The sequence below is a fragment of the Acomys russatus genome, chromosome 1, assembly GCF_903995435.1.
Source record: "Acomys russatus chromosome 1, mAcoRus1.1, whole genome shotgun sequence".
Classification (NCBI taxonomy): domain Eukaryota; kingdom Metazoa; phylum Chordata; class Mammalia; order Rodentia; family Muridae; genus Acomys; species Acomys russatus.
In genome coordinates this window covers 9,188,236-9,214,805 of record NC_067137.1, presented here as the reverse complement: position 1 = coordinate 9,214,805, position 26,570 = coordinate 9,188,236, and the positions used below count along the sequence as shown (strand labels likewise).

The following is a 26,570-nucleotide window of genomic DNA, read 5'->3' as shown; positions in this document are numbered from 1 at the left end:
TGGGGCCAGCACCTTGGTGACACCAACACGCTGGGCCACAGCAGTAACAGGAACATTCATTCTGTAAATTGATTTTCTTACATCACCATCTGTTTTGTGACTTGAGACACAAGCTGTCAGGTGCCAAAAGCCACAGTGTTTCTAGGGTGCGATCGCTAACATTTAATAGCTTGAAGTCACGCACATGTCAATTTTCCAAATGTGCCTGAACTAGAATGAAATTCATCTGCATATGAATAATAGAAGCTGCTTGCACTTACCTTGTATCTTCAGTAAGTTGAAATCAGTGATTTCAAAAGAGGCTCCTGTGGGACTCTCTTTGAACTACTTGAGTAGATTATCATCTCTAGGACTGCCTATAACTGATGTGACATATATAATCTGTAAGGCATTGTGTAACGATTACACCATAATCACTGGTGTCACAGGCCTTGTATTAAAAATTGACAAGACTCTAGTGGTAATGTACTGATGCCTCAGATCCTTAAATACAGGTCTAAGCAATAGGCTTTCACTGTGGCTCCCTTCTTACTGCAATGGGGGGACATTTCAAGTGCTATAATTTATCATTCTTTACAAGCTAGGTCACAGTAACGGAACAAGTTCATGTGCTCGCTCTGAGAGCCTTGCTCCTAGTTACCATAGTAACACTGAGAGAATTACATTTCAGACTTGTTCATGAACTGCCTGCAGATCAATGAGGAAGAATCCGTCGGCTAGCAGAGACTTCACTTTTAATAGCCCACACCCATCGTTTCATCCCAGCAAGTATGCACTGTGCGTACATGTTTGTTGTCATCAATTTCCTTCCTGTCTACAACTCAGGAGCATAAATCCCTGGTGGGTGGGGCCGTCCTCCTTCGCGGGGGGGGGGGGGGGGGGGGGGGGGGGGGGGGGGCAGGAAGCTGTTCTCCAGACTGACATAGCTCATTGTTGGTCATACTGTCCAGTTCCATTTAAGTTTAAAAGGCAAGCTATGCTAAATGTGAAAAATAGCAAACATCCCTCAGGAGTTTGCCTTGATATGTGGCACTCAACCTTCATCTTCCTCAAGTCTCATTGCTGTGTATTGGTGTATTGGCCTGCTCACCAGCATCTGTCCAGCAGCTGCGTGATGGGGTCGGGTGACCCAGGCCCATCATGCAGACGTGCATATGTGTGTGTGTGGCGGGGGGTTAAATGGCAATGGAAGCTCCTTACCCCCTTCTGTAGGAGGCTCTCTCAGTCAAACCCAGAACTTTTTTCTGTATTGCTCAGTCAATAATTGTACACATTTTTGTTTTATAAAATTCTTTATCAAATGTAAACATAATTTTTAAAACGGGCTTATTTTTCTGTGTCTAGAAAAAACACATAGTCAAACTAATGTCCCATAGGTTTATGAATTACTGTTATTATTTACATCTTTGGACCAGGTCAGTCATAATTTCCAAGGACCACATTTGCCCACAAGCTGGAACAGCAAAGGACTCTGGGCCATTCTCATTGCACTTGGGGATGTGGGTAGATTCAAGGGTCACAGATGGAATCGCGATGCTCGAAGACGGTACGTCTCTGTGGTCCACACAGGCACAGCTGCCCATGAAACCCTTTCCTGGCCGGGACCTTGGCTATCTGCTGATGAGGTAGTCCCGGACTTTAAAAACCACTATCCCTAGGACGACGAGAACTGGGATGAATGCATATAAGATGAGAAAGTTTGCTGTGAACCTGGATGTGGCGCCTGGGCAGGTCTTCTCGATGAACTGGATCCCCTGGGTGATGGAGCACAAAGGGTTATATGCCGTAGAGGTATTGGAGCTGGAGTCTCCTGCTGGGAGAAAGATTGACAGTGGCAGCTCTGATGAACTTCAGGTTTTCACTCATGAATAGTTCCCTGATGTTCAGAAAGGGTTCAGCACTCTACCCTTCTTCATGACAGACACACAATGTTTTGCGACCCCAGACTTAACAGTGAAATATGAAGCAAGAGTGAGTCTCAGGGACCCTGGCTTGATTTGAAGATGGAAAAGCATTCGCTTGTATTTTGGGAATCTATCCATTACCCTATTTCTGATCTTGGCCTGCCATCAAATATCCTAAAGTAACTGGCATTGTCATGTGACCATATTTAACCACTGAACTCTGCCATGTACTGGGATTTCCAGCAGCCACTGGCACTTGTGTCCCCACTGCCCTGTCATGGGACTAGTGGTTGACTTTTGCCATAGAAAACTGGGTTTACGATCTGTATTCTCTACACATTTTGTGGAACAGGAGGCCACGTTAGCCTGCTTTGGTGTGTTCAGTAGATAGGAGCTTAGCCTACCTACAGTACACTGGCAGTTGTGCCGGCTGCTGCTTCCTAGGAACATCAAGAGTGCCCAGAAGCTATTGACCACAGGAGACGAACTGGACCACTGAATATTTTTCTTTAAAAATCAGAGACAATGGGATGGAGCTGGAGAGATGGCTCAGAGTGAGAGCGCTTCTCCTGCAGAGGATGTGGGTTTGGTCCCTAGCACCCACTCACTGCTTACAGCTGTGTAAAACTCCAGGTCCAAGGGATCTGATGCCCTCTTCTGCACTCTACCAGCAATCAGGTCCTCACACAGCATGCATACGTGCGTACGTCTCACAGCATGCATACACACATACATACATATAGGAAAAACAGACAAAATAAATAAATATCTTGGCAGAGTTTGGCCATCGACTCTGCCTGCATCCATAATTGCCCTTTTGCAGGGTAAGCAAGTCCTCAACAGTACCTGCCTCACAAATATGTCAGATATATTGAGCCAGAAGGCCGAAGAAGATGCTTCAACGTTATAGAGAGTTTTGGGTGACTGCTCAGGCAGCAAACTCTCTCTGTCATCTTCTCGTTTGGGAAGCTACTAACCTATAACTCCCTGTATACTCAGGCAATTAGTTTTGTTCCTTCTCAAGTCTCTGATGGGGTTGAAGACCAGATAGTTTAATTTTACAATTAAGCTTAACTGTTTAGGGGTTAAGATGTTTTCAGGCCTAGATAGATGTTTTAAAGTTGATAATGATGAGATATGATTTACATTCAATTTTAGACACACCAAGATAGGAAAGACGTTTTCTTCAAGGCTGCCAAATACAAATAGCCAAAACACTAAGAACATAACGTTTATATAATTCCTGGTTGTTCATGATTCTTCTTTCTGTAGGTGGTTCATTGTATATATATGTAATAATATAAACTATATGTGTAAAAATATTAAAAAGTATTTAATTTAAAATATCTTCTAAAATTGTTTTAAAAGAGAAATGTTGGGTTTATTTCAAATCAAGGCTTGAAATAATTTATTATGAAAATGCAACATTTCTAGGAATTTGAGGAGATAGCTTAGTAAAGTGATGACCACCAAAGCAAGAAGACATGAGTTTGACTTGCCCACATAAAACATGGGCATGGCGGCACACAACTTGTAACCCCAGAACCGGGGAGGTGTGCATCCCTGAGGCTTGCTGGCCAGCCCAGCTCTATCAGAGAGCCCAGGTCCCAGTGAGAGACTGTTTCAAACAAGAAAGAAGGCAGCTGTGAAGGAACAAAACCCAAGGTTGACTTCTGGCCTACACACACACACACACACACACACACACACACACACACACACACACACACATGTACACACGTACACACGTGCACTTATAGCATTTCTTCCAAAAGTGCATTTCCCTAGAAAATTGCATACTTAGAGCAACATATAAAAAGAATATTGTAATATAGAATTCTTACCACAAGTGAAATTCAGCCCATAGAACTCATTGACGGTAAGAATCTCAGAACAGTATTTTTGGAATGTAAAATAACTCAAGATTTTTAAAGGAATGGGCATTTCTTCTATGTTTCTTAAGAAAAGAAAAAAGAAAAAATTTAATAGGTTCTAGTAAATAGCCTACTAAATAAAAATTAACATTCTTTATGTATTCTAACCTAAATATAATCTTCTATACAAAATCTTCAAATAACACTGAAAATTGTAAACAAATACCATTACCCAGAAATAACTGTTAACATTTTGGTGATGTGTGTGTGTATGTGTGTGTGTGTGTGTGTGTGTGTGTGTGTGTGTGTGTGTGTGTGTGTAGTATATTTATGAAACTCATACCACATGACTCTTCCAAAGGCATCTCAGTCATCCTCCAAGTCAGTGTGGTGCTCCATCATTTTAAATCTCTATCTGGCAGCCCATTTCAGTATAGTGATGAGCCTCTCGTGACCATTGTCTGTCTGTCTGTCTCTCTCTCTCTCTCTCTCTCTCTCCCTCCTCCATTACTTAAATAAACATGCAAGAAGCCGCACACCCAGCACATAGCACATTAGAGGAAGTTTATCTGACATCTGACTGAGCAAAACTCTGAAGGTCCCCAGGGTAATGTCAGAACAAGACTAGAATAAGGAAGAGCTGGGTGCTGTGGCACACACCTTTAATCCCAGCATCAGGAGGCAGAGGCAGGGGGATCTCGGTGAGTTCAAGGCCTGCCTGGTCTACAAAGTTTGGTCCAGGACAGCCAGGCCTATACAAAGAAACCTGTCTTGAAAAAAAAAAAAAAAAACAAGACAGTACAAAGTTCAGAAAAATTGGAGGCTGCAAGCAGAAGTTTTTCACTGGATTTTTGTTTGTTTGTTTGTTTTCCTTTTGTTCCTTTCTTTATCCCTGTGAAAAACATGCTCCTTTCCACTTGGTCTCAGGAGAAACTTCCTGCCAATATTGATTCCCTCTTGGAGCAATATGCATTGTATTAGTAAAAGTCTACTGTGGGACTGGTGAGATGGCTCGGTCACTTAGAGCACATTTTGCTCCTCCAGAGGACCTGGGTTCAATTCCAGCACCTACATGGTGGCTCACAACCATCCATAACTCTAGTTCAGAGAATCTAACACCCCCTTCTGAATTCCTGGGCACCAGGCACACAGACATACACACAAGCAAAACATTTATATACATAAATGCATTATCAAATAATTTCTCTTTATAAGACTCTATTCCTAGGTGTTTTGATTTTTTTAAAAAAGGTGTCTTATCCCTAAAAAACTCATAATGCAGTTAGGAACATAGAACATATATCCTCAATACCAAAAACATATCCAGAAATGAGCCATTGGTACCAAGAGCACACAACCAGTATCATGTGCTTGCTATGCCCTTACGATTCCTGTTTGTTGTCCCACTTCTTCCCAGTGCTCCCCAAGCCCCATGGATTCCAGTCACTGGCAGTCTTCTAAGATGAGAGACTGTGGACTGGGAAGGGTAGGTGGGGACATGGGAAGAACCTAGGGAGAAGAAAGGACAGAAGGCCACTGCTGGGCCTGAGGGTTCTCAGGATAGAACAGAGGAGGTGAAGTGGGAGGAGAGAGAGGTGAGCTTGGAATTGGCAGTGGAGACAGTATTTTCAAGGCCTTGAAATGAGCTGACATTGACTAACCATGGGAAAGATCCAGTTGAGATATTGTTTTTAAATGGTTGTAGCACCAACAAGTAGAATGGACCAGAATAAGAGGAAACTAAGAACAGAAAAAGAAAAAAAAAAAAAGGTGAGGAGGGAGAGCAGGCTGTGGAAAAAATTTAGGTATGACATAAAAAGACCTGAACAGGGTGGTGGCTGAGAGGTGGGCTGTCCTGCCGTGTGTGAGGCCTCTTTGAGGTCGGAAGTGGATGTCCTCATCTCTCCTTGTGTACCAGGATAAACACAAGACATACCTCGGCACAGGCACTTATACTTGATGTCTGAAAGGAAACCAACGTGGCCAGTGCCTGACCCCTGGAGCAGCCCAAGGAAAGTCATTCATTTATCCATTCAATCCAGCCAATGATTTTTGCAAGTTTAACTGCCTCACCGTCATGGGCTGGTCCCTGAGAAGGATTGTAGTGGTAAATGGGACAAACCGCTGCTCTCAAGATTGACAGCCTTAAATATTAAGGACAGGATGTGATGTAATATGGCCCTTAATGGGCTGTGCATGTGTGCATGTGTGTATGTGTGTGTATGGGAGTGCTTCAGAGGGAGCATCTTCTGCCTTGGGGCCAGAAGGCAGGTTTTGTACAGGTGACAGAGGGACAAAGTGGAAGGCTCAAGGCGAGAATAAGATTCTATCACAGAAATCTTGGCTTTCAAGAGGGAGGAGCCATGTGTTGTTTGTTGACAAGCCGTCTGCACTGTGTTGTTCAGTGGGAAGAGAGTATGCGTACATCCATTGGCCACAGTAGTATGATCTTATGTTTAAATAGATGCCCACTGGGAGAATGGGGAAATAGAAGGATCCAGAAGGTCCTGGAAACCTACAAGAGGAACTTTATGACAGGCGGATCTGGGTCCTCGGGTCCTCCTCAAACTATGGCACCAGCCAAGAAAAATATAGGCAGTAAACTTCGAACCCCTACCCAGACTAGCCGATGGACAGGACATTCTCCACCATTGAGTGGAGAAGGAGATCTGACTCTCACACAAACTCTGGTGCCCCATCTCTGACCACGTCCCCTGGATAAGGAGGCCTGGTGGTACTTAGAGGAAGGATAGCAAGTTACCAAGAAGAGACTCGATACCCTAAGAGCATATATAGGGGGAGGAAGTCCCCCTCAGTCACAAACATAGGGGAGGGGAGTAGGGGGGAAGCAGGAGGGAGGGAGGAATAGGAGAATACAAGGGATGGGCTAACAATTGAGATGTAATATGAATAAATTAATTTAAAAAAATTTTAAAGGAAAAAATGTGTGAAAATAACAACTATTTGACCAATAAAGCATTGAGTAAATATATAAAAAAAAATAGATGCCCACTTTTTGTTGTTCCTTACTTGACTTTGTGGTATGTGGGGGCTGTGTGCATGTGTACATGTGTGCATGTGTGTGCTCGTGTGTGCCAGAGGAAGACACTATGTGTTCTTCTGTCTCTCTCTCCACCCTATTCCTGTAAGACAGAGTCTCCTGCTGAACCTGAAGGTTGTCGTTTGTGGGTAGGTTGGTTCCAGCAATCCTCCTGTCTCTGAACACACTACGCTAAGTGCTGGGGCTACAGGCCATGCCTGACTTTAATGTGAGTGTGGGGAGCCCAAACTCAGGTCGCCATGCTTGCAAAGCCCACATTTCCCACTGAGCCACCTCACCAGCCCTTTTAGCTACGTCAACAAAACCATCACATTGCCTTAGGTTGTAGTTTACTTATTGGATCCCTCATGCAGCGTTGCCTGGACAGATTTTACTCTTTACATTCTTTGACCCTTTCTGCTACTAATTGTTAAAACTACGTGTGTTGTACGTATGTGTGCTCTTGCTTATAAAATGATAAATTATATAAAAGTTATAAAATGAAATGTGATGAGAAATTAAACATCATCCAGAGATTCTTAGTGCTAACATTTGACACGTGTCCGCTAAACTTGAGTAGAACTTTATCCTAGTGGCTTTTTCCTTACTTGACTGATTTTAAGTCCAGAGTACCCATCCTTGCCTCCTGTGAGTAAATCCTTGCTGGCTAGTGGGAGGAAGGTGTAATTCTTAGCAGGGCAAGCCACATCCTCCTATATTATGGAACAGGGTTCTAAAGAGATGGCTTAGCAGCAGCTAAGAGCACTGGCTGCTCTTGCAGAGAGCCTGGTTCACTTCCCACTATCTGCACGGCGGCTCAGAACCATCTATAACTCCAGTTTCAGGCATCCTCTGCCCTCGTCTGGTTTCTATAGGCACTGACACAGACATGGTGCACACACAAACATGCGGGCACTGGTACATACACATAAAATAAAAATAAATATGTTTAAAAATGGGGACCGAGAGCTGGACTAGAGCCTTGCTTTTACAGGTAGACATGAGCTAGTGTGCACACTGCTTGGCTGTAAGTTGGCCTGGGGGTTTCCTAGGGAAGCTGGCTTGTTTCCTGTGGTTTATTCCACTCACTTGTTCCACGAGAGTCACACCAGGGATGTGCTCACCTTGTTGTGGCCTGAATTCTAGTGAAAAGACGTCTTACTAACAAACAGTGAACAGTTCAAAGTCTAAGGCAGTAAAGGCTGGCAGGCAGCAGAAGCAGGCCCAGGCTACAAAGTAAGAACTTGAGCCAGCCACTCAGCCTCGCAGTCGCCCCAGTCAGCACTAGGTGATCATCCTGGACCACGAACCCTGCCAGACTAAATCTTTAGGATCATTTCTTCTTACCTGATAAATCCAGATCCAATAAGCAGCCCAGAAATGCTCAGCAGAGCCACTATACTGTTGACAATATTGGGGTTTTGGACCATCCCAAGCAGCACAAGCGTTAAAAATTCTCCAATTAAGTGGGGGGCCAACACAGCAGCAGAGAAGTATCCAAATCTGGCGACTTCAGGATACAAGCCCAGAGTCCTAGAAAAACACCGGTCAGTAGCTTTCTCTGCAGGCACTATCATTTAAGAAAAAGACCACATTTGCCTCCTGCGGGCTAGTGGAGGGTGGAATTAGCCGGGCAAACCACATCCCGCTTTTTGTCAGCTTTGTCTTCTTTGGAACAAAGCCGACACTTGAGCCCTCTCATCACCAGGATTGTCTCCATTGACTTCAGCTCCTTGTGAATTGCCTGTTATATCTCTCTTAGCTCTCGTAAGTAGCAAAATATTACATTGCTTCCACAACAATCAAACGGGCTGGCATATGTGGGGCTGTTGAACTCTTGGCGTCTCTTCATAAATAACTGTGTTTGTCCTGCCTTTCCCACCCTGATGCTGAGGGTTCGCCCACGGTACTACCTAAGCCATATCCCTGTGCTATAGTCTGTAGGGGTTACTGCCAGCATGAAGTCCCTTCCTACTTTGTTCTCCCACCCAGTCCCACTAGTGTCTTCTATTCTAAAAGCCCTGGTCACGTCCTTGCAAACAAGCTAACCTGTGTTTGTGTACTTTCCTTGCATACATCTTTCATCAAATTGGCAGCTTTTTTTTTTTTTTTTAATGCAGTGCTAGGAACTGAACCTAGGGCTTTATGCATGCTAGGCAAACGCTGTACCGACTGAGCCACATTTGCTGCAGCCCCAGTAGTGTGTCTCAAGCTTTCATTAGACTTTGGAGGCCATCAGTCCACCTGTAGAGTGCTTCATCTGTGCTCTCCCAGCCAGACTTAAAGGGTCCTCTTTCCCTTGCCCAAATCACCGTGGTTTTCTATTATGTTAATTGTTTCCTCCCTCATAGTCTTTTGGCTTTTAGACATTCTGTCACGTTTGACAGTCTTACAGTAGGAGGACACGGACCCTTCTTTCCACCCCAGTCTTTGCCCTCAGTCTCTTTAAACTTTCTCAATAAGCTATCCACAGAAATGTCTCTGAGGCAGCAGTCTCCCTCTCCTAGCCTCCTCAGTCACTCACTGTGTCTTACACTCAGTGGTGCTCGGAATCTTCCCCTTCCAAGAATCCAGGCATCGGTTTTCAAGTGTGGCCTCCGCTAGCCCGCATGTCCCCAGGGCTCCGGGCCTCAGCGCCTCACCCACCTCTGCCCTACCCGGAGCCCTGCTCACTCCAGGATCAGAAGTGAACATGCATACCACCATGCCAATTGGATCCACTCTCCCACTTTGCCACTTTGACTTAGCTGGTTTTGGGGCCCCCTAAGGCTTTCTTTTTACATCTTGGGGTCCAGTGGGAGGTCATCGTGGCTGTCGTAAGCCTCTGCTTTACGGTACTTCCTCCTCTAGCACCTCAATTTCATTCTCTTCTCCCTTCTCAGGAAGAGAACTTATTCCCCAATTTATGGCTCTCCCTCCTCCCTCCCTCCCTCCTTTCTGCCCTCCACCCTTCTTCCTTCCCTCCCTGCCTCTGTATATATGTGTATGTGTGTACGAGTGTGTATGTGTACGTGTGTGTGTATATGTGTGTATGTGTGTGTGTGTGTGTGTGTGTGTGTGTGTGTGTGTCTAGTTTCCCTCCATCTTTGCTCAGTGTGACAGGGCCTACTTGCACCCCCGATGCCACATTGTTCTAACATCCCTGTATGCGTAACTGGGTGTAACTACTTTGGGCTGTCTTTTTATCTGCTCAGAGTCTGTTTGCTTGCATGCTAATTGGTCAGTGCTAGAGAGTGGAACTCGGGGTTCTAGGAAACTCTTCTGTCAGAGAGCTACACCCCAAATCCTCAAACATTTCTCCATGGTTTTCCTTACCATGTTCTACAACAACCCTTCTTTAAGCCCAGCAGTTGTGGGACTCATTCTTTTCCTTGCTCCCCAAGTAGACTGGTGGACCCCCAAGCCTAACAAGAGTTTAAGATGCACGGTCACCAGTGACAACAAGTTGACAACAGAAATATACACGGAAGGCACCCTGTGCCTCTCCATCCTATCCTATCCCAGCCCGTATCCCCTCTGCTCCCCATAGTTCGTGCCCTGCTCCCCTGTAAACTAGATGGCATCCCACTATACTCCTGAAGCTCTTTTTCTAGAAGATGCCAATGACCTTCTTGTGCCACGCCTTACCTCCTTCACCCCGTACTGATACTGAACAAGCTTATAGCTCATTGTGTGCACTCACGCACACATAGACGTGCGCATGTATACACACATGCACACATACCTGCATGCACACACTCACACATGCACATACACGGACGTGCATATACATCCTTGTAACTCCTCCCTTACCCTCTGTAGCCCTGTGCTGTTTGTCCTTCCTCCTTCCTACTTTTCCTCAGTGCTCCACCTTAACTTAGGTCTCAGACTGACACCTGTGTCGCCTCCTGGATGTAGTGTGCTGGAAACTTCTTTCCTGGAAAACTTGATGAATGTCCCCCAGCCTTCCACTCGCCCAGATTCAAGCATGAACCAAGGCTGTTTTTACTCAAGCCTGTTCAGTTCCTGAAGGTGAGAGGAGGGTTTTATGGTCCCGGGCATTGAATCCTGGCACCATGGTGCCCTGGCATAACAGGTGAGTGCTCTGCTACACCCCAGCCTGGCAGCTCCCCTTTCTGTTACCCATGCACATCTCTTGCTTTGGGGCTCTCCAAACTGTAATAACATCCAGGTCTATTAGCTTCAGGCTGAGGGGCTGCTGCAGCCTCAGGAGGCCAGCTGGGCCCTGCAGCTGGACCCTGCAGCTGGACCCTGCAGCTGGGCCCTGCAGCTGGGTCCTGCAGCTGGGCCCTGCAGCTGGGTCCTGCAGCTGGGTCCTGGCTCCTTGTGAGCACTGCTCTGTAGTCCAGATCCTCAGAGCATGGGACATTGTCATAGTCCTGGCATGGCCATGCTGGCCTGCTTTTGGGTCCCGTACAGACCTCTGTGGGGTTGTTTGTAGTAAAACTTGTGCCCTGAAATGCAGGTCATTGCACTAGACATGGGTGGAGTGATCCAAGCACTAGCTAGCTGCCTTTCCGTGTGTCCTATCGTGGGGAGCCTGGCCCGGATGCCCCTGAATGCCACCTTACCAGTAACACACACTGCTGAACAACATTGTGGCGATAATGCTGAAGGGGAGTGCGTGCAGTACGTAGGCCAGCAGCATCTGCCACTTCCGGTACAGGCCATCCTGACTTTCCTGGTCGCTGACAGCTCTCAGCATGGGAACTGGCATAAAAGGCATGTTCCAAAACCGTCAGTCACTGCACCGCTAAGGGAGGAGGAAAGGCTACCCAAGCAGCACTCGAGGTCTGTCAGGGCTGGATCAAGAAGGCCGCCAGGCAGGTTCCATAATCGTGGAAGGACGAGAAGTCCTCCCACCTCAAGAATCTACACACTACCTGGGGGCAGTGTGGTAGCCAAGACCCCACACTTTACTTTTTCTCTCTAAGGTAATAAAGCACACAAAAAGGGGTGTGGGTGAGTGGCCTGAGGCCCCTTGTCCTCTCCTACAGAATATTGTGCCCACTTTAGCCTGCAGACAGGCGGCATCGGTTCCCAGAGGCCAGAGAAGTCTGGTAAAGGCAGAGTCTTGTCCTTGCCTCTCACCTCTATCTAGGGCCAACTTCCGGAAGCACCAAACTTCCCTTTTCCCTACAGTTGCTATTTCATTTTGAAAATCCCTCCGATGCCTATAGTTCTGAGGCAAACTGCAGCACCAGGCAGGGCAGTGCTGCCTCTGAGTCCCCAGTGGGTTTAAAAATTAGGCGCTGGCCAGGCGTGGTGGCACATGCCTTTAATCCCAGCACTCGGGAGGCAGAGGCAGGCGGATCATTGAGTTTGAGGCCAGCCTGGTCCACAAAGCGAGTCTAGGACAGCCAAGACTACACAGAGAAACCCTGCCTCGAAAAACAAACAAACAAAATTAGGCACTGGCTCTTCCAAAAACAGCATCCAGCATGGAAACCGAGTCCACAGTGAACTAAAAAAAAAAATCCTAGTCCAACAGGAGTGAGCTGTAGGAAAAATTCTTTCTAAATTCTGCGCCACCATCACCTGGGGTGCCCTGGATTCTTCAACCCTCAGAGATGTCCATTTGGTGTACTACTTGTACCAAAGTGACCCTACAGTCGATCGCCTTCCCGTGGAGAACTGGGGGAGGGGCAGGCTTAGCTTATAGAAATACCTTTTTATAATGGTGCGCTTTTGGAAGGCAACCTATGGAGCGGATAGATTTGGGGGGGGGGGTGCGCTTCCTACAAACAGGCACTTACACGGGTTCACCTCCCCCACACAGGCACTTACACGGGTTCACCTCCCCACACAGGCACTTACACGGGTTCACCTCCCCACACAGGCACTTACACGGGTTCACCTCCCCTACACAGGCACTTACACGGGTTCACCTCCCCCACACAGGCACTTACACGGATTCACCTCCCCACACAGGCACTTACACGGGTTCACCTCCCCACACAGGCACTTACACGGGTTCACCTCCCCACACAGGCACTTACACGGGTTCACCTCCCCACACAGGCACTTACTTACACAGGTTCACTGCATTGAGCATTCCAGTGTACGGGGTGGAGCCTATAAGCTGGTACAGCAGACCCACGCGATCCTGGACAGCACCCTTTAGCATGCTGTTCTGGAGCCGGAGAAGGTAAAAAATGAGGAACAGTCCCATGATCAGATTCTGAACAAGACGCATAGCCACCGCCTGCTTATTTCTCAGCAAGTTTCTCGTTACTCTCCTGAAAACCAAATGAGCCAGTTTTAATCCCATTTATTTCATTATTGGTCAATGACTGTAAAGACCTAAAATGGGCCTCAGCTGTGTTCACAAGGTTCTTACCTCAAGAGGACACCAAGCTTACAGAACATTCCGGGAGGGTCTTTCGTTTTGAAGGGGACCATAGGTAAGGTTTTCATGTGTTTTGTTCTTTCAATATTCTCCAGAATCTTGCGATAGATCACAGAGTCTTTGAAGGCAGATTCGAGCATCTGGACGCGCTTGTAAGTTTCTATTTCTCGCTCTCTGCTTTGGGTATCCACTGACGTCAAGTCCACTAAAAGTTTTCCACAAAAGATATGACTCATGGGTTTCTAAATGCACACACACACACACACACACACACACACACACACACACACACAACGGCTAATGATACAGGTTCATCAATACTTCTTTTCCCTATCTACCAGAGAAAGCACTTTTTGTTAAAGACCACCTTGCTACATTTAAATGTCTAAAGTTATCCAGAAAGGTTATGAGAATCACATAAGGACTGCCTGGGAGGACTCAGAAACTCCACTCTGATGGTCTGAAAGAAAATCCCCCCACCTTAATCTCTGGTGAGTCAGTAGTGGCAAGTTAACTGACCTAGTAGATCAACTCTTTGAGAAATAAAGGGAACATCAAAACAAACAAAAGCAAAAATAAAACTTACCAAAACAAAAACCTAGAACAGCCAATGCCATCCGGGCAGAAATCAAAGATTAGGAAAATTGAGTGCACACAAGATAGCTCAACAGGTTAAGCCACTTGCAACCAAGCCTGATGGCCCCACTCTCATCCCTAGAATCCACACGACAGAAGGAAAGCACCAACCTGTCTGGTTGGCTGTTCCCTGACCTCTACATATAGACCATGGCACAAATGTGTGTGTGCACGTGACAGGAGAGGCACACACATAGAAACAATAAAAACTTTAAAAATATTCTAGGGCCGGAGAGACCGCTCAGCGCTTAAGAGCACTGACTGTTCTTCCAGAGGTCCTGAGTTCAATTTCCAGCAACCACATGGTGGTTCACAAATCATCTGTAATGAGATCTGGCGCCCTCTTCAGGCTTGCTGGGTCACACGCACGCAGGATACTGTACACATAATAAATAAATCTTTTAAAAATATGTCTAAACAGCATTGATAATGAACATAAAAAAGTACACTTACTGTAGAAATCGAAGGGGTTGGAATGTTCAGGACATGGGTAACCACAGTTAGTGAAGAAGCCAAGCATTTCCTCTGGTGTACCACAGAACACCAACTCTCCGTAAGTCAGGATGGCAATTTTGTCAAAGTGCTGGTTGGACAACAGATGGTGTTAGTGTGTGCTCGGCAATGAAAATGGCCCGCATGACCTCACAGGGAGCAGCACTGTTAGGTGGTGTGGCCTTGTTGGAGGGAGTGTCACTGTGGGGGCAGGCTTTGAGGTGTCAGAAGCCAGGCCTTGTGGCTCACTGTCTTCTCTTCCTTCTGCCTGAAGATCCAGACTCCAGATATGGAACTCTCAGCTCCTTCTCCAGCACCATGTCTGCCTGCATGCCGTCATGTTTCCCACCATGATGATGAGAATGGATAAACCTCTGAATTGTAAACCAGCCCCAATTAAAGGTTGTCCTTTAGAAGAGTTGCCATGGTCATGGTGTCTCTTTGTAGCAATAGAATCTCTAAGACAGGTAACCATGTCCTTGTGGCAAATACATTTCCAAGCAGTCCTTTGTTACCTCAGCCATGGCCGTGTGTGTGTGTGTGTGTGTGTGTGTGTGTGTGTGTGTAGCGGGTGTCCATTGGTGAAAAGGGAGGCTATCTCTGCCTCCCAGCCTGTGTTAACTCTGTGTATGGGTATTGCTTTATGGTTCTGAGCCCCAGCATCACATGAGCTGACCATGAGCAAGCTGAGGTGTTCAGTATGCCATTTGTGTTTGAAATATTAAATCCTCATCTATGAAACAAACAAATAATGGTTAAGTGAAGTTTCTTCGGGGGATAAAATCTGTAAAATGGAGCTTTAGTAGCTAACTGGGCCATGATGCCATTACCAGGTGCCTGTCTCTCCCTCTCTCCTCCCCTCCACCCTCCCCACTCTATGTGTGTATATGTGCATGTGTGTGTGTGAGCTCGTGCACATCAGCATCAAATGTCTCCCTCAATTGTTCTCCTCCTTACTTTTGAGACAGTGTCTCTTACTGAACTTGGCACTCATGGATCATCTAGACTGAATGGCCAACAAGCCCCAAAGGCCTTCCTGTCTCTGCCCCCCACCCCAGCACTGGGATCACTGGCATGCGCCTCTGTGCCCAGCTTGTATAGGCATGGGGAATCCAAACGCATACAGTAAGCGCATTACCAGCTGAGCCATCTCTCCAAGCTGCTGGTGGCAGCATTTTGCCAACTGTGTGATACTGGCTCCATTTTGAGTCATTTTTAACTTGTACTCTTTTCTTCTGTGAAGTGTATATGTGGGTTCTTGGCCCCAGGATTGCCTTGTGGACTAAATGATGGTGGGCCAAGTGACCTAGTGTATACAAGATGTTTGTCATGTATTAGGTACTAAGAGAACCAGGCCCCTTGCCCTTTAATTACTGGGGTGTGCTCCTTATCCTACCCTGTCATCCCTGGGTCAAAACACCATACTCCTACTCCTGAGTTGAGTAGGACAAGAGATGCATTCCCTTACATGGAAGAGCTCAGAGCGAGGCTGGTGGATGGTGACAATCACAATTCGATCCTTGCGAGCCAGCTCTGCTAGGAGGATGACAATCTGATTCGCGGTCATGCAGTCCAGTCCTGTGGTTGGCTCATCAAACATCATGACCTCTGCCGGCAAAGAAGGGTCAGACGTCTGAGCCACTGCCCAGCCTGCTCTGTGCTCACAACTCAGTATCCCGACTGGTCCTTCCTTGAGCTGCTGCACCCCATCCAAATTGCGTAGCTGCATGGAAACTGGCTTTCAGCCAGAGCCCTGGAGAAAGACCCTAACCTGGGAGGGCCCAGCTCTCAGCTCTGGAGCACACCTGGAGACAGGAGAGTGACCAGACCAGGCCTCTTCGTGCTCTGGACTACTTGGGCTCCATGCAGGGGACACTGGTAGAGCACAAGGCTGGCGAGCCGACATTGGGGAAGCTAAGAAGAGTAGCTAACGTTCACCTAGCCCAACCCCGTTTCCTACTTGGGTACTCTCTAGTATTAATGTGGTCTTAGCACAACAGAAGAAAGAAAGTCTGAGGTGATGGTGGATAGGAAGGCGCTGGGTTCTTTAGGAGCTTTATAGCTATGTCTACCCAAAAAGTGACAAGGGCTTTTTATCATCTCCTCACCAAGCGCCATCAGAAGAGGCAGGCTTATTCTACCCCAGAGTAAAGAAAGAACCCAGGTACAAAGTGCCCTCTCCCGGGCACGTGTAAGAGGTTTGTCAGGTTGGGAGAATGACCAAACCAGGCTGAGGGAGGCAGGAGACTGGCCACCTCACCTTGATAGCCCCTTCCCCATGGCATATACACTCTGCCAACTCATAAACACTTGCAGTCACACCAGAACTCATTGGCCTTCTCTGCAGGGCACAGTAGTACCGTTCTCAGAAGTCAGGATGGGCAGGCTGCGCCTCCTGTTTATGGAAGTCTCTGGTGGACCACAGATGCACAAACGGGATACTCTTATGAGGTATCAGAGCAAATGGTCCTAGTGACCCAGCAAGCAATGTAACCCATGGGTAAGTGAAATCATGGTATAAGCTGAAGATGCATTTAGCACACCTAATGTCCATCCAACTTGCTGAGCATCATAGCTTGGCAACACTACACACTGTAGCCCCAGGTTCCCCTTCATGGCCAACAGGAGCGTGGCTCACTGCTGCTACCCAGCATCATGGAAGAATGTATGCTACCATTTATCATTAGTCCGAGAAAAGATCAAAATTCCAAGTCTAAGTGAGTGTGGATCGTTTTCACGTCACCATCAAGTTGAACTGTGTTAATTTGGGGTTTTTTCTCAAGTTACAGACTCTTATCAGGAAATGAACGACACAGCATTTCCTGAAACTGGGGCCTCTCACTTGGAAACCTCTGGGATTTTCATCCTACACAAACCTTTTCTCACTGGGGACTGTGAGGAAAGGTCCTCAAGCACTGAAGACATATGGAAGAGACCCTGGTGGCATCTTTCCTGGGCCTGTGTCTCACTTACTGGGATCCTGAAGGAGTTGGGCTGCGATGGAGACTCGGCGCCGCTCACCACTGGAGATCCCCCCAAAATGATAGTTGCCAATCATTTGGTCTGCCACGTGGCTCAGGCTCAGCTCCGCCATGACAGCCTCTACCTGTAAAAGACACAGCACTCCAGGGCTGTCACCTGTTACTGTGGCTGATACTTCAGTTTATGGTCTGATAATGTTCCAGGGGAGATAACTCTTCTCTAGAGAGCAAGGGCCACGTTCAGACTCAACATACCCTGGGGAGAAAAGTCCATTGTGGTAAAATCCAGTTTGGTTTAATACATAATAAATAGGTTGGATTTAAATAAGAGTTTTTAAGTCCCCATAGAGACAAAAAAAAAAATTGCTTATTCTTACATCAGAGAAAAACATGTCCCGAAGGCATAATTATGACATAGATTATGTTAAGTGTTTGGGTTTTGAAATTTTATTATCATAAATATTTTCTGTGCTTTAAAAAAAATCCAATTTAGTTTGAAGTGGCCCCCATATCCCCTTTGTAGCCCAAAAAAGTCCTGGAGATTCAAGGGACCGGTCACAGTGTGGTTCCACATCAAAGGAATATAATCCAGCTCTCAAAAGTAATTAAAAGCCATTCCAATCTTTACTCAAATCTCTTCGACAGACTTCAAAGAGGACCCAACATATAACCCACAGCCCCACTTCCAGGTCTCTAGTTCCCTTCATTCCAGTTACGCCCTGCGGCTCCCTGAAGCCCCGCTTCTCAGCCTCAACTCCTAAGAAGGCCTTTCCTCTTCCCCTACTCGGCTTATTGCAGCCCCCAGAGAGCTTTGGAAAACCCTGCCTCTGCTTCTCCCCTCCCTTCCCCCTCCCTCCCCGCAGTCCGAGGGAAGCAGAGGGGAAACTGGAATAATATAGCAGAGAATTTCTTCCAAGCTGCTTTTAATGAGATTGTGCCCCTTTCAAAATTGGGGGCAGGGGGAGACGAAAGAAAGAAAGAAAGAAAGAAAAAGAAAGAAAGAAAGAAAGAAAGAAAGGAAAGGAAAGGAAAAGAAACCAGTGCACTTCTTTGAAAAAATGCCTGCAATATGACTGCAGGAAAAGAGGGTATAACTGTGGAGCAGAGTTCCAGAGGGGAGGGGCCAAAGTCACCAGCATAAAGGAAGCCCTGGCCCACAGAAGATGCAAAGTTGTAGTGGAAAGTTTTGGTGTCTTTAAAAATTCAGTTATGTTATATAAATACGTTTTTGTTTTAATCTCAGGTGTGAGATATGGGGCTGATTCAGACTGTCAAGGTCCCCCGGGCCCCAGAGGAGCACCCTGGTTACTACATTACCACCATTATCTTTCCGGGAGCCATTAAAAGCCTTAAATATCAAAATTCTCTGAGGCAGGGCACTGTGGGGGCATGCCTATAATCCCAGTACTTGGGGAAGCAGAAGCAGAAGACTATTTGCCTTGTGCAAACAGAGGAGCCCTTTGCTAGCTGCAGATAGTTTAATTCTAATGACTCTGGAGAGGGAATAAATGCCAGAGCCCAGAGAGGCGCTGCAGGGGTATGGTGAGGTGGGGTGGGGTGGGGAACAGAACACTCCAAGAAAGATGAAGGCTGCTGCTCTTGGTCTTCTTCCTGTATTTCATTTCAGAAAAGTTTGAGAGAATGGTTGAACAACTGGAAAAGTTGCAAGTGGATATGAAAGGGGTCTGAGAAACAAAAAGTAGATGAAATAGGAAAACTACAAGTGTTACTCAATTCTCTTGTTACTGAAAGGACGGTAGAGTTGGCTGTGCAGCTAGAGAGTTTGCTGGTAGCGATGGAAGCACTTGGGAAGCAAAAAGGACAACTGGAAAAAGGAGAAAGAAAGCTTTCAGATCTGGTAACAGAGAGCTGGAGTTTTCCACAATTGTGGCTCCTCCTGCTCCACACACTTTGGGTGTCAAGGTCCCCCGGGCCCCAGAGGAGCACCCTGGTTACTACATTACCACCATTATCTTTCCGGGAGCCATTAAAAGCCTTAAATATCAAAATTCTCTGAGGCAGGGCACTGTGGGGGCATGCCTATAATCCCAGTACTTGGGGAAGCAGAAGCAGACCCAGGCCTTTACGGTACAAACTGAACTAAGCATTATTTCCAGCTAAGGTCAAGGTGGGCTTATTTATAGCTATCTCCAAAGTGGAGATTTAACAAACATTTAACAAACATACTGGAACCTAGAAAGAATGATGACTCCATAGTTTGTCTCCTTTGTGTGAGGCCCCTTCAAGATGAGATGGCCCAGTGGGTAAGGGTATTGGCTACCTGAGTTCCAGTCCCTGAAGCCTCATGATGGATGAGGAGCACTCTAACAGACCAGGCTTGGCTTGGACTGGCCACATTTCAGGTGTGCAGATGTCTCATGTAGCTGCCACTTAGGAGCAGAACACAAGGGTGGAAGCAAAGACGAAAAATGGGAGGGCCAAGCAGTGGCCAGAGGAGAGGCGGCTGAGGGACCAAATCTTGTCCCCTGGGGAGTGGTCTTCACTCCGCTTTAGCTTTAAGTACCTTCTTCTTGTAGAAGTCCTCAGAGCTACGGCGCAGGGCCAGCATTGCTGTGTAGCACAGCGTCTCGCGCACGGTGAGGCTGCTCAGAAAGACGTCACTCTGCAGGAAAGGGGGACATCAGGGTCACCAGAGCCCCGGAGGTGGGGCCCAGAGTGGGGGGCAGGCCAGGGCCAGGGACGTGCCCACCTGCAGAACGTAGGAGAAGCAATCTTGGAACTGGTCCCTGTGCAGCCTGCGGCCGTTCACAAACACCTCCCCTTCCAGGGTCCCTGTGCGCCGCAGCCTCCCGGAGATGGCATCCAGCAGGGTGGTTTTGCCTGAGCCTAGGGGCGACAAGAGAAGACCCTGCAGGAGCCTCTTCATGACGAAAGTGGGCCAATTCTCCAAGGCCTTTATGCCTCAATGGGACCCTAATTGTGCCTCTCCATGGCCCCCTGGGTCCAAAATTCCAGAGTCTAAATAAGTATCTCCAGTTTGTCCTCTGAGTGACAAGCCCAGTAACAGAAACTAAACACCACGAGGAGGTGTCCTCTGGATTTGGTGACTTGCTCTTGGTGCAATGGTAGGACTGGAATCCAAGTCTGAAGATGCTTTGTATTTATACAGAATGGCTCAGACAGTAAAGGCACTTGCAGCCAAGCCAGAGGACCTGAGAGTCCAGTCCCAGAGGCACACGGTGGAAGGTGAGAACTAACTACCAAAAGTTGTCCTCTGACTTTCCACATATACACATGACATGCACTCACACACACACACACACACACACACACACACACACACACACACACGCATACATAAATGTAGTAGGAGGGAAAATCGAATTAAGAAAAATACAAGTTGCTGGGCAGTGGTGGTCCATGGCTTTAATCCTAGCATTCGGGAAGCCTAGTCAACTTAGCAAGTTCCAGGACAGTGAGAGCTACACAGAGAAACCCTGTCTCAAAAAAAAATTTTTTTGAGTACATAGAGAAGCCCTGGTTCATAGAAGAAAAGAACGGGACTGTATGACTGCTTGCTGGATTGTAACGCCACATTACATAGCACTGAAGAACAGAGTTTACTTAATTTAGGTAAACTAAAAAGAATTCACATAGTTTTAATAGTCTCTCAATCTTTCCCCTTGCAAATGAAGCCTCTTAATTCAAATAGATCTTTTTTATAAATTTTTATAGTAGAAAACTAGTGAGTTGGCTTATTTATTTATTTGTTTGTTTGTTTGTTTTTCAACACAGGGTTTCTCTGTGTTAGCCTTGGCTGTCCTGGACTCACTTTGTAGACCAGGCTGACCTTGAACTCACAGCAATCTGTCTGCCTCTGCCTCCCAAGTGCTGGGATTAAAGGCATGTGCTACCACACCTGGCTAGGTGGGCTTTTTTGTATAAATATGTATTTTTAGTTTAAAAATAAAAGGAGGAAGGAAGAAAGAAAGAGAAAAATACAAGTTCATAATAGAAAAGCCTTGGAAGCATTTGGCCCCTAGGATATAAATTTCTTTCTGATCCTTTAGGACTGGCCGGTTCTACCTGTTCTAGATGACATTGCCAGAGCCTTCTGACCTGTAGTCTGAGACCTGAAAGTGTAGACTCTAAGACCCACTGACTATGACTTTAATTTTAACACGTTTCCATGAGCGTTAGAGTGTGAGAGACACTGGCTCAGAGGCCTTTGCGGGAAAGCAAATTGACCTTGGCATGCACCAAAACTTGGTTATAGCTAGCCAGTTGCTACCAAGAACATTCCTCCAGAGTTCTAGCGTAGAAACTGTCTGGTACTTGAGGTGACAGATGAACATGCTTCCCTTGTTTTGTTTTCCTAAAGTCACATCACACATGTTAGCTGGGGTCCCAGAGCCCCTGGAGACAGGATAGACTTTTTCTGGCTTTCTTACCCAAGGCTGCTAAACAGACTTACTAACAAACACAGGCAGGAGGCTCTAAACTACCTGAGAGCAAGGGTGTGGTGGTACACACCTTTAATCTGAGCACTCAGGGAGGCAGAGGCAGGATGATCACTGTGAGTTCGAGGCCAGCCTGGTCTACAAAGCAATCTAGGACAGCCAAGGCTACACAGAGAGACCCTGTCTCGAAAAACAAAAACAAAAACAAAAAAAGCAGCCAGCATCTTTCCTAACCCATGTCTCACCAAACTCGGGATTAGCACACATGTTCAGGTGGACCGGAGCAGAAAGGAAAATGAACGCATCCTCTTAAAGGAACATGCTTTCAGATGTCATTATTTGTAAGCCCTGTAAATGTTGACAATACGTTGTGTACTACACTTTAGTGTTCAGGAGTCCCACTCTGTGGCTTTTCTGCCCATGCGTATTGTATAGTCTGTTTGCGATTCTCTTCTGTGACATTAAAAGAATAGTTCGTGTGGAGAAACTTTAGCATTTCCCTGCCTGTACTTAGGGTGTTAGCTCACCTGCTTCACGGTTGAAAAGCCTTATTATCACAGTTAGTGTATTTGTAAACTGTCTGAAACTAAAGTTTAGGAATAAAACCATTTTTTTTTTTGTATTAGGAGAAAAAAAAAGCAAATCGTGGGCTGGAGGAACGACTTAGTTGAAGAGCACTCGGTTCAACCTCCAGTGCCACACACAGAGGAAGAGGGGAGGGGGAGGAGGAGGGGAGAGGAGGGGGAGGAGGAAGAAGAAAAAGGAGGAGAGACTCAAACTTGGCAGGATGATGTTCTGACTTCCCAGCCATGAGCACTGCCTGCCCTAACCAGAGCCTCAACGACCTCTGCAGGGTGCGTGGCCCCTCACTGGCATTTGCTACTGCCACCTGCCCTGTCTCTCTGTCTGTCCCCGCAGCTGTTTAACACACCTACTATCAAGGTCGAAGCATCTCAGCTTCACACAGAGACCCTCCGCACACCCCTCCCGCCCCCTCCCCCAGCTTCGGATGGCTGAAGACTATCAAGAAGTGTGCTTAGAAAAAACGGCTGAGGATCAGGGAGATGGTTCGGTTGGAAAACTGCCCATTGTGCAAGCATGAAGACTTGAGTTAAAAGCCCCAATCCATGTAAACAAAGCCAACATGGCAGTGCCTGCTCGGAATCCTGGCCCTGAAGAGGCAGAACCAGGGGGAATCCCTGGGCCTCACTGGCTTGCCCGCCAGCCTCACTGAACCAGAAGTTCCAGGTAAAAGTGAGAGACCTTGTCTCAGAAAACAAGATGGGAAGCCAATCGTGGTAGCATATAACTTTAAGCCCGACACTCCAGAGGCAGAAGCAAGCAGCTCTCTCAGTCTGAGAGCAGGCTGGTCTACATGGCAAGTTCCAGGCCAGCCAGGGTTACATAGTGAGACCCTGTCTCAACAAAAAACAAAACAAAACAAACAAACAAACAAACAAACAAACAAAAAAAACAAACACAAATCTACCCACAAACAAAATAAGACAGAAGACACCCAAGGTTGATTTCTGGCCTTCACAAACATGCACTTGCATACACACACACACACACACACACACACACACACACACACACACACAGTGATTCTGTTAATTAACTAAGACATAAGATACTTGGGAGAGATCCCACACTCTTCCATTATGTGAGATTAGAGCCAGAAAACAATTGCATAGGGATTGAATATAAAATGCCGCCCCACCCCCACCTCTTATATCCCCGGGTGGCAGTGCTTTTAGGGAGGTTCTGGAATCTTTAGGAGGTGGCGACTAGCTGGAAAAAGTGGGTCATCGGCGGGGGGTAGGGGGGTGCTCCTTGGTGTGTCTTGTCCGATCCCTTCCTGTCTCCTCTCTCTGTTTACTGTTCATCACGATGCAAGCTCTTCTGCCATGCCTCTTGCAGTGGGACTGATCTCTCAGAAACTGTGAGCCAACACAGCTCTTCCCTCCTTTCTATCATTTATGCCAAGTGTTTTGCCCATAGTAACAAACAGCTAATTCCCCAGCCCTCGCTGCACGTCGGATCTGTCCGACCTTTGTTCTTGGGTGTGAGTCTGCTGCTCAGAAGTCACCCAGTATATGACTATTTTCTTACAGTAACCCAATTAGACTATGACAGTCAGTGAGTTTGTTACCATTTACTATTATTATTGTTTCACTTAATCTTTTTTTGTGTGTGTGTTCTTAAATTATTTTTTAATTTTATTAATTTATTCAGATTACAACTCAATTGTTATCCCATCACTTGTATCCTCCCATTCCTCCCTCCCTCACTTAATCTTAATGCATTGTCATACAGCTGTGCTTGCCTGAATGCTCATGAATTCAATATGAGGCTGGAAATCTTAATCTGTTTTGTATTGTTATAGGAAAATGCCTGAGACTGGACTCCTGAGGCTGGGTAATTTGTAGAAGTGTGTGCTTGAATGAATGAGGTGTTCTAGTGTGTGTGTGTGTGTGTGTGTGTGTGTGTGTGTGTGTGTGTGTGTGTGTGTGTGTGTGCTGACCCACAGTCTTGGAGTTTTAGAGTTCAAGATGGGATAGTCTCATCTGTTCCGACTTCTGGCTACGTCACATGGTGAACTGTGAGACGCCACGTGCTGGGCGACTGATGAGACAGGACCCAGCGGGATTCAGGATCAGGTTTTCTTTGGTATCAACTTTCTCTGCTGAGAACTCATTTGGACACTGCAAGAGCTCCATCATTCCCTTCAGAGGGTCACTCCTCCATGGCCTCTCATCTTCCACTAGACCACAAGGCCTCTCATTGTTTGCACAGTGGGGAAAGCTTCTGTCACAGAACTTTGGGTGTCACACACAGCTGTATCCAAACAGGGCCACGCCTGCCTCTCACCACAGACTGTTTCTAGGGAAGAGCGAGGCCAGTGGATGTGGACTAAATGCCCACACCCCGCGAGCAGTTGCTCAGTCAGGAGGGTTTATGATTCACAGAATCCTACAAATTAATACAGGAGGGATAACTCAGTGTTGTGAACACCTAGAGCCCCTCTTCTGGGCCAGTGTACCCCTAGAAATATGAGGGTTTGCAGCTATAGGCTTAGCAGGGACAGGAGAGGCTAAAGACTGCTGGATGCAAGAACACAAAAGCAAATTTGGAAGTCATGTCCAAGTGTTCAGATTTCCCCCTGGAAAGAAGAGAAAGTCACAGGGAACACACATGGCTGGGTCAGCGCCATGCGCACGATGCTGAACTCCTGAAGGGAAAGGCTCAAAAAGAAAACCTCGTGTGCTGCTAAGCCCTGCTCTTAGCATGAACTCTTTTTTAGTATGCTCTACCCTCAGCTGTGCGTCTGATGACCATCAAAATGAAAAAGGCCACTGGGATCAAGAGGAGGAGTTAAATTCTGCCTGCTGGACACCTTGGCAAGAACTTGCCAGATGTGGAAATGCCAATTCAAAATACATCTGGGGCTGGGCTCTGTGGTAAAGGCTTTAGGACTCTGGATTTGATCCCCAGCACGACAAGCAACCACTCACAGGTCAGGTGGGACTTCCTCTCTTCCCAGGGACTTTTCTCAAGGTTCCACTCACAGTCAGACGCGCCACTAGATTTCATCTGAAGCCAAAGTACATGGCCTCTCTCTACACCTTCAACTTATTTCTTCAACATAGGGCTTAAGGCAAGCCAGGCCTCCCAGAGTCCTCCTTGGATGCACAGAAGCCCTTCAGCCACTTACCTGAGCTGCCTAGGATGCACATTATCTGTCCACTTTCAATGTACAAGGAGACATCTTTGAGAATTTTCCTGTCCCACCGCTGCTGGCATGATTTGATGTTCCACCAGGGCCCGACACGGTTGCTTTAAAGTAAATCCCACAAGGGCAAAGGCAGAGTTGACTCCAGGAAGGGGGTCAGACCCCTGTGTCCCAGCCCTCAACCTAGCTCTACCCCATCCCTGTCGCTCCTGGAGAGGTTGGCAGTTCTAGTTCAGCCTCTACGGTCTACCCTGCAGTCCTTGGAGGTGTAGTGACTGCGGGCTGGCTGCCACGTACTGGCTGCTCCGAACACTGGCTCTGGCTGGCTGTAAGATGGTAACGTGCACACTGTTTATTCTCAAGGGGAACCCTTTATTCCTTCAACAGGCTTCATTTTACCTTGTGCCCCCAGCATTCCCACTTTCCAAGCCCTCTCCATTTGCACAGGACAGTTGCTGGACAAGTCAAGGAAGCGGTGTAGGAAAAATTGGTAGGAAGCAGCAGCAAGCGGCGTCAGACAGGGCATGTTTTAGTGCCGAGGAGGCCCAGCCCTGGGCAGAGGGAGGAGCCACTCACTGTTGCTGCTTACTGCCTGCTGGCAGCATTGCCAACTTCCACCTTGCTCTGCTAGACAAGCAACCCAAAACCCCCAGGCCCATCCACCCATTTAGTGGGAAAAGGCAGCAGAGAGGGTGGGGAGCCTAGCTTTTCCACTGTGAGGTCTCCTTACCTGACGCTGAAGGACACGTGCAGGACACCTAGACTGTGGCGAGCCTCCGAGTCCATGACAGAGGCTTCCTCCAGGGAACTCTGGGACCCTCTGTTGATGTGAGGTCCTCCGGCTGCCTCTGGACTCAGAAAGGGCAGCTCGCTCATGGCCAGCAGGAAACAAGTGCAAGTGAATTTTCTAGTGGCCTGTCCACCTCCAGAGTAGCTTCAACTGAGGAGCCAGTGGGAGTTCCCTGTCTGACCCTACCCAGTCCTGGAATCCCTCGTGAAACAGCAGTTCACCAGTTTGGTCATTGATGCCATTATCTGATGTACCTTTAGCCAGGCTGTCCTTATCTCGACAGCAGGCAGAACACACCGTGTTTGTAGGAGGGCTTGCCAGAAAGGAATGCTGGGAGAAAGGCTTGCACG

General features: G+C 47.1%; 1 protein-coding gene across 1 annotated transcript; it reads right to left on the bottom strand.

Moving 5' to 3' along the window:
• Positions 1-1,284: 1,284 nt before the first annotated feature.
• Abcg5 (ATP binding cassette subfamily G member 5) lies at positions 1,285-26,495 on the bottom strand. Its single transcript, XM_051161070.1, has 13 exons — positions 26,161-26,495; positions 25,413-25,534; positions 19,987-20,123; positions 19,801-19,899; positions 17,269-17,401; positions 15,764-15,903; positions 14,257-14,386; positions 13,159-13,372; positions 12,852-13,057; positions 11,390-11,528; positions 8,166-8,351; positions 3,749-3,861; positions 1,285-1,810 (listed from the first exon to the last, which is right to left on the bottom strand). The coding sequence occupies exons 1-13, from the start codon at positions 26,304-26,306 to the stop codon at positions 1,611-1,613; spliced, it is 1,965 nt and encodes a 654-aa protein (XP_051017027.1). The 5' UTR covers positions 26,307-26,495; the 3' UTR covers positions 1,285-1,610.
• Between the last annotated feature and the right edge of the window lie 75 nt (positions 26,496-26,570).